Genomic DNA, 8357 nt, shown 5'->3' with positions numbered 1-8357 from the left:
TTTTTTTTTTTTGAGACAGAGTCTTGCTCTGTTGCCCAGACTGGAGTTCATTGGCATGATCTCGGCTCACTACAACCTCTGCCTCCCGGGTTCAAGTGATTCTTCTGACTCAGCCTCCTGAGTAGCTGGGATTACAGGCATGTGCCACCATGCCCAGCTAATTTTCGTATTTTTAGTAGAGACGGGGTTTCACCGTGTTGGCCAGGATGGTCTCGATCTCCCGACCTCATGATCCACCTGCCTCGGCCTCCCAAAGTATTGGGATTACAAGTGTGAGCCACTGTGCCCAGCCCTGACTCACTCTTTTAACTTTTTCACCCACCTTTCCTCAGAAGTCTTTTGTTATATTAATCTGCAAAATTCCTGTTCTTGAATGGAAGCAGTAAAACAATGCCAGTGTCCTTCTTATATTGTAACAATTTTAGACTTGTAAACTCACATGTTGATTTTCTGACCTAGCCTCTATTCTCCCTAACTGCACTGATTATTTCATGAATTAATTGATTCAAGTATCTATTCACTATTAAGTGTCACTTCAACCTTTATATTTCCTCCTTTTGATTTGGATTAATATGTTTCATAAAGAATTCCTCCTGGGCGCCATGTGATCCCGACACTTTGGAAGGCCAAGGCAGGCAGATCACTTGAAGCCAGGGGTTTGACACGAGCCTGGACAATACAGTGAGATCCTGTCTCTAGGAAAAATTAACAAATTAGCTGGGAATGGTGGTGCATGCCTTTGGTCCCAGCTACGCCAGAAGCTAAGGTGAGAGGATCACTTGAACGCAAGTGGTCAAGGCTGCAGTGAGCTGTGATTGCACCACTGCACTCCACAGTGAGACCCAGTCTCAGAAAAGGGAATTCCATTTAAGATTTTTAGGCTGGGAAGTAGGAAGAATATAAATAATGAATGATGAGAAGCGAGGTAGTAAGCCATGTCTTTTTTTTTTTTTTTTTTTTTTTTTTGTTTGTTCCCTGCGTCCTCCCCCCTGGTAGCCACCATCCTGCCTTGGCTTCTGGGGTAGGTGAGACCAGAGGCATGAACCACCATTCCCAGGTGATTTGTTAATTTTTCCTAGAGATGGGGTTTCACCACGTTGGTCAGGCTGGTCTCGAACTCCTGACCTTGCAATCTGCCTGCCTTGGCGTCCCAAAGTGCTGGGATTACAGGCGTGAGCCACTGCGCCCAGCCTGTAAGATACGTCTTTCCATGACGTAAAGAAATGTTTATAGTGTGTTGGACGGGCAGGCACACATGTATGCTAGTTCATACTCTACATTGAAAGAACTTCCTTAATGGGGGTTATTTCCACATAGCAGTGTTGTATTTCATAGTCACAAAGCCATATCTGATGTGACTTTATGTATACGTCACACCAAGTGTTTGTTAATTCTAACGACATATCTTACCGCTTATTTGGTGTGGGCATTGCTTGAAAGAATACCCAGAAATTGCTCCTGTCCTGTTCACTCTTGGCAGTGTTTCTGTAACACTGTCTTTCAGGACACAAGTAAACCTGTTTTTTAAAAAATATGTATCACTGAATAGGAATTTATGTTTTAAAATAATGGATCTTAAAAGTCATCACACAGAAAGACAAAGAGTAAAACAAACTACCTTGTCTCATGCCAAAACAAATATTTTCTTAGCAAGATTATGAGTTTGGTTTTTGACTTCAGCATCCCTACACTTAAGAGACTACGTGTAAATACTCCTTCCTACTAGGAGCCAACGGTAACGGGTAAACTATGGGCTGCTGGTAAAATGCAACCAGAGCTCTGTGTGTTTCTGTACAGCCCGTTAGCGATATAAAATGATTTTTATGTTTTCAAATGGTTACATTTGAAGTGGCGACATACGTTAAGTACTTATATAATGTCCTTGGCTTCACTGTGCGTTTTGTCCACAAAGCCTAACATATTTACTCTGCTTTATTAAGAAGATACTTGCGGATCCCTGTTCTACACTCTGGAACAGTAAATTTTATAAGTTCAAGGTGCTATATAAATGCCCGTGAATGTAGCAATAATACGCAAAGATGTGGAAACCTTAATTCTACAGAAAGGATTATTATCACATTTTCAAGCTCAGCATGGGAACACAAGGGGTTGGCGGGGTGTTTAAAATATTTTAAATCTGAGAAACGACCCAATGCAGTGTGTGAAACTTGGTACGATTCTGGTTAATTACTATAAATTACATTTGAGGGAAAACTGAAATAATATAAGGACATATTTATTCTTTTTTAAAGCCCCTAAACACCATCTCTTCTTTCTGTAATAATATTTCAACTGAAAGACAATTTACCTTCCAGTCGTTAGTGTTAAATCGTATAAAATGATAGAGAATAGCAATCTCCCTGTAAAATCTGTCTCCTCAATGTAGAAACATAAGCATTTACCATTGGGTAGGATCCTCAGACGGTGATTCCTCCGTGAAAGTGAAGAGTAAGCATCTTGGGTGATAAGTGCAGATTACCTGGCAGTACTTGGCACTTGGTGTGAAAACTGTAGCAATGTCCCCTCCTTCAAAGTAGGTGTCCTTAAACAATTTAGTCACACATTCTGTGAGGCAATGCATAGCACATGTTATTTTGGATTTTAGTGGGCATATATCTAATTAGGTAATAATCTCATAAAGGCAAGACACGTAGTTTATTGAATGAATGGCCTCAGATGGAAATGAAAATCACAAAATGGTACCTTGGCTCCTATGGGACTGTGCTTATGAGTGATTGTCTTGGAGACGAGGAGCACTTTGAGGGTAACTGAATAAGTTCAAGGAAATTTACTGGCAAACTGCTGCTTTTCAGGATCTCATCCAGGTTTGGAATGAGCCTTCTGCTTTTTCCTGTCCTAATTGGGTCTCTTTGTCCAAACCCTGAACTATTTGAAACAAAGGCTCCAGAGTGATCACTTTCTGATAGCATCTGGTGGTCTGTGGTGTGATAACATCCTCACCCCATTGAGAATAATTTGGAAACTCCACCTTTTGGTGCAAAGCCATCTTACTATATTAAAATATTACTTTTAAGAAGGCTAAAGAAGAATTTTTTAAATTTATTATTATTTTTTAATTTTTTTTTAAAAGGTGGGGTTTCACCATGATGGCCGGGCTGGTCTTGAACTCCCGACCTCAGGTGATCCACCGACTTTGGCCTCCCAAAGTGCTAGGATTACAGGCGTGAGCCACAGTGCCCGGCCAAAGAAGGAGTTATTTGGTGAATCAAATACTTTTTCTATTTTTAATAATGCAAACTGGTCACAGTAGCTCATGCTTGTAATCCCAGCACTTTGGGAGGCTGAGGCAGGCAGATCGCTTGAGCTCAGGAGTTCAAAACCAGCCTGGGCAACATGGCAAGACCCTGTCTCTACAAAATAAAACAATAGCTGGGCATGGCTATGTCTGCCTGTAATCCCAGCTACTTGGAATTACAGTGGGTGGATCTCCTGAGCCTGGGAGTTTGAGGCTGCAGGGAGAGGTGACTGCACTACTGCACTACTGCTCTCCAGCCTGGGCGACAGAGCAAGATCCAAGATCCAGTTTCTCTCTCTCTCTCTCTCTCTCTCTCTCTCTCTCTCTCTCGCTGTATGTGTGTGCATGCGTGCGCGCGCACACCGTGCGCTAATTTTCTTGGAATATATCCCCCTCCTAATTGGATCATTTAATTTTACAAGACAATTTGATTTTCACTATGCCAGTCTGTGGGGGGATGGGAGTGGGGTGGGAGTTGAAAGATCCCTGGTTGGAGGCAGTGTTCACTACCTGGGTGATGGGGACACAAAGCCAACACTTCACCACTGCATAATGTATGTGCGTAAGAAATCTGCACTCACCCCTAAACATATAAACGTTTAACATTTTCAGAAAATCCACATGCAGCTTCTAGCGTCAGTAAAAACCTAGTTTTTTTCATCTGCTTTTGCGAACTAGCAAGTCTTGCTATTGTATATTGACATAGTATCCAGACATCTTACCAATTTAATTGACTCCAATAATTAACAGGATGGTGAATTTTGGATTTTTCTAGGAACACAAGCATGTCATCCATGAAAAACGAGAGCTTATGTTCCTCCGAATCATTTTCCTTTCACTTCCTTTTCTCACTGCACCAACTAGTTCCTCCATATAATACTAAATGGAAATAATGGGAGGGATTCTTTTCTTAGTCTCAATGCCTTGGGAAAGCTTTCAATCTTCCTCTATTATGTATTATGTTTCTTGAAGAATTTTGGTTTGGAGGTTTGTTTGTTTTTGTTTAAAATACCCTTTCATGGCTGATGAAAGTTCTCTTCCATTTCCAGTTTACTAAGAGTTCTGATCATTCACAGAATTTTGTCAAGCATTTTTCTGCACGTATTAATTTTTAAATTTTTTTTATTGTGATATGTAACATACCATGTGCCATTTAGCCATTCTGAGGGGACGGTTCTGTGGCGGTAAGTGCATTTACATTGCTGTGCAACCATCAGCACCACCCGCTCCAGAACTTTTTACTTTCCCCAGCTGATGCTCTGTGCCCCTTAAACACCAACTCTCACCCCTTCCCCTCACCCCTCAGCCGCTGGCAACCTCTGTTCTAATTACCATCTTTATGAAATTGACTACCCTAGGTACCTCCTATAAGTGGGATCCCACAGTATTTGTTCTTTTGTGACGCTCATTTCTCTAAGCACAATGTCCTCTAGGTTCGGTTCATTAATGTTTAGCATGTGTCAGAATTTCCTTTCTTTTTAAGGCTAAGATTCCATTGTATGTATGTGCCACCCTTTGTTTACCCAGTCACCTGGATAAACACACGGGCTGCTTCTGCCTTTTGGCCAGTGTGAATAGTGCTGCTATAAAGATGGGTGTACTAGTTTATCTTTTCAGTTCCTGCTTTCCCTTCTCTTTTCTTTTCTATGGTATGTACCCCAAAGTCACGCATCTATTAATTTTTGAATGTTAAATCAACTTTTCATTCCTGGAATAAACCTGACTTTGTCACAATATCACAATTTAATCATCCTTTAATTTCTTTTACCATTCTACTGGATTCAGTTGGATAATGTTTTGTTAGGATATTTGTACATATATTCATGAGATAAGAGACCTGTAAGTTTTTTTCCCTCAGAATTTTCCTATCAGATTCTGATGTCAGGATTACACTGACCTTATCAAATGGGTTGGAAACAATTACCTTGACCTCTCAAACATGTCTGTCTTCCATTTAATTAATTTCTGCAATTTATTTTTTCTGCCTTTCTTTGCACTTAATTTGCTATTCTCTTTCTATCTTCTTGTCATCTTATATTATTAAATTTTACCTTTTCTGTATTCTAATGTATACAAGCAAATCTATACATTTGATTTCGGCACTGATTCAGTTACATCTCAAAGTTTTGACATACTGTATTTTCATTATTGTAGATTTAATTTTCTATACCATTGTGATTTCATCTTTGATTCATATTAATTTAAAAAGGTATACTCAATTTTAAAATATTTGGGGATTTTCAGTTCCCTTTTTATTATGTTTTCAGTTCCCATTCACGATGATTGAATAACATGTTCAGCATAATTTTAACCCTTTAAAATGTGTTGAGACTTGTTTCAGAGGCTTGTGTGTGGTGAAGTTTTGTAAATGTTCCATCTGCGTGTATGAAGGACCCACATATGTACACTGACATTCCTTGATACCTGTGGGGGATTGGTGGCAAGACCTCCTGCAGATGCCAAAATCCATGAATCCTCAAGTCCCAATATAAAATGGCATCGTATGTATATATAGCCTATTCACATCCTCCTGTGTACTTTAAATCATCTCGAGATGACTTATCATACCCAATACAACGTAAATGCTATGTAAGTAGTTGTTGTGCTGTGTCATTTAGGGAATAATGACAAGAAAAAAGTCCGCACATGTTTAGTACAGATGCAGTTTTTAGAAAAATATTTTCACTTTAAGGTTGGTTGAATCCATGGATGTAGAATCCATGAATCAGGGGGTCAATTGTTTATGCCATTATTGGGTCCAGTGTTCAAAATACATCAAATTATTTAGCACTGACATATTTATCAATGAAATAACAATACAATTTCTAAATAATGATAACAAAGGAATATCATAACCTGAGCAGTAATCTTGTCACAGGAAAAATTGAAATTATGAACTGTGTAATTTGGCATATTAAGTGGAATTTATTTTTAATACCTTCACCTAGATTTGCCTTTTTTCACATATGCCAGAAAAAAAAGAATTTACTGTGCTTAAAATGCTAGCAATAGTTATCAGAAATTAAATATAATATGTATTTTCAGCTTTAATTTTAAATAAAGAATGTTTGTGGAGCCAAACAATACTTGTACTGATATATCTTACTTAATATTGGCTAAGTAATCTATAAACAAATTTAGCAGATGTGATGTAGGGTGGAGAACTAACAGGGTAGTTAAATTATTGGAATGTATAAACTATGCATGAATATCTGCATATTATTTCAGTCAAAAATTCCTATTTTATGTGTGTATGTATTTTCCATTGAGCTGACTGCTTTATGAAAAACTAATTAGTGAAGCAAATCAAGGTTTCTTCTTTTTAATATTGCTTTTAAATATGATTTAAATGAGTTACGTAGTTAGGCATGGATGTAGATATGGTATACATATAGACACAGATTCCTACCAGTACGAACAATTTTTCACCTCAGTTCCCACCCTGCTTTGAAAACCTCTGGAACCTCAAGCAAGAAATAAATAAAACCATGTTATTTCCTTCCCTGGCATAGATGGTGTGGGATTCTCCCCCATGGGTGGAGACTGTAGTGTCATTTCCCTCTGCCAGTTCATAGTTAAGAAAATGCTCTACTTACCACCAGAAACTGAAGTAAATAAAATGAAATGTACCATTTGATATAAGAAAGTCATCCTACAATGAGAAAAAGGTACACGTTTTTAGAACATGAAATGTACATTTATAATTAGTTTACTGACACAAAGATTTACGAGAAATAGGGAGAGAGGGACGTTAGTTAACTCAATAGCGTTCACAGAGTTTTCATTATAAGGTTGAATTTTATCTTTCCAAACCCTGGTGCACACCTTAGCGTGGCTGCGTGTGTAGTGTTCCACACTTACAGCTCTGCAGTGCTGGAGCCACAGGGAAGCAGCCCACTCCCCGCCCCATCCCCGCCGCCCACTGCTCACCGTAAATCAGATCCTTCTCATGCACCATCTGACCGCTCTCCCCACCCCGGTTTTTCATCTCGGTTTCCTTTCCCAATTTATTTCCTTTCTGTCTTTCCTTGAGGTCTCTCCCTATGTCTATCAAAGAGCTATGAATGATTTCCTACTTAGAAAATTTTCTGTTTAAAAAAATCTGTGGCTAATACATTAATAGATTATTTTGGTCACCTAGAAATCTATTTATTCCCACTAAGCATTAAACAGACTGCTCTAGGAAAAACAGAGTCATCAGTGAGGCAAATCAAGACCTCTGACTTTTCAGTGTTGCATTTGGATGTCTTTTTAACTCGCAAAATACTTGTTATTGCTCAGACACTGCTACTGTTCCTCTGTCCCACACCTCCTCTCAAATTCGTTATGGATAGCAGGGGAACATCTCTACAATGCTAAATCAGACACACTTTAAAAATTAATCATTCTCTATAGTGTTTTTAAATTCCTATGATTAAAAAAAAGCATTTCAAGGCATATTTGCTTGAGAGGAATGTTAAATAATAAGTTCTGAAGCTGTACCTGAAGGACCTTGTTTGCTTATTTGCTGCAATTCTTAATAAGGGCGTTTTCTTCTTCCAAAAAGAGCTTCATCCTCCTCTGATTGAGCTTGTGTAGGAAATGACCACTTACCTGTAATATTTACTTGTACTGGTTCTCAGTGTTATGTAACATTTTTTCTCAGTACAGCATATTTGGGAAAGTCCTAAAATCTTAGTATATCAGAAATGTACCTTGAGAGAATTGCTTGCTTTCTCAATACATTGAATTTATTTTTTTAAATTTTATTTCATATTTAAACAGGTGACATACACAGAGACAGCTGTAGCACTTGAATTTGCTTGCTTGTCTTAGATAGCTGTAGAACTTGATTTTGCGTGTGCAATATGTCTGCTAGCCAAAGCTGCACTTAACCAGACTTTCACCTGTCCGCTGTTAACCATTAATTCTAGCTTACCTTGAATCCCAAAGTCTAAAAAGAAAACACGGAAAGTCTAATGGACTCATGGATTTGCAATATAGTGGAGGGAGGAGACTTTGGCTGCTGGGGGAGGCGAGGTGGGTGGGAAGCAAAGGGACCGCCCCTGTGTGCCTGGCTCTTGGGAGGTCAGTTTCCTGCCAGGTAACACTGACTCTCAGA

The 8357-nt window shown here is 38.9% G+C and overlaps 1 protein-coding gene across 2 annotated transcripts in view; it reads right to left on the bottom strand.

Moving 5' to 3' along the window:
- The window catches only part of F11 (coagulation factor XI), a 22980-nt gene extending 14838 nt beyond the window's left edge, over nt 1-8142 (bottom strand). The window contains exons 1-4 of one of the 2 annotated variants that reach the window (XM_032298874.1): nt 7739-8142; nt 6853-6908; nt 2403-2565; nt 1411-1517 (exon numbers count right to left, since the gene is read on the bottom strand). In XM_032298874.1, the coding sequence (XP_032154765.1) occupies nt 1411-1517; nt 2403-2565; nt 6853-6907 (325 nt within the window). In that variant the 5' untranslated portion in view covers nt 6908; nt 7739-8142. The remainder of the gene's footprint in view (nt 1-1410; nt 1518-2402; nt 2566-6852; nt 6909-7738) is intronic. The other variant, XM_032298873.1, reaches the window with a different exon arrangement.
- Nucleotides 8143-8357: the final 215 nt, after the last annotated feature.

Source organism: Sapajus apella, unplaced genomic scaffold (assembly GCF_009761245.1).
Source record: "Sapajus apella isolate SASKATOON/1434 unplaced genomic scaffold, GSC_monkey_1.0 scaffold39, whole genome shotgun sequence".
Taxonomy (NCBI): domain Eukaryota; kingdom Metazoa; phylum Chordata; class Mammalia; order Primates; family Cebidae; genus Sapajus; species Sapajus apella.
This window is presented reverse-complemented; position numbering and strand designations above follow the sequence as displayed.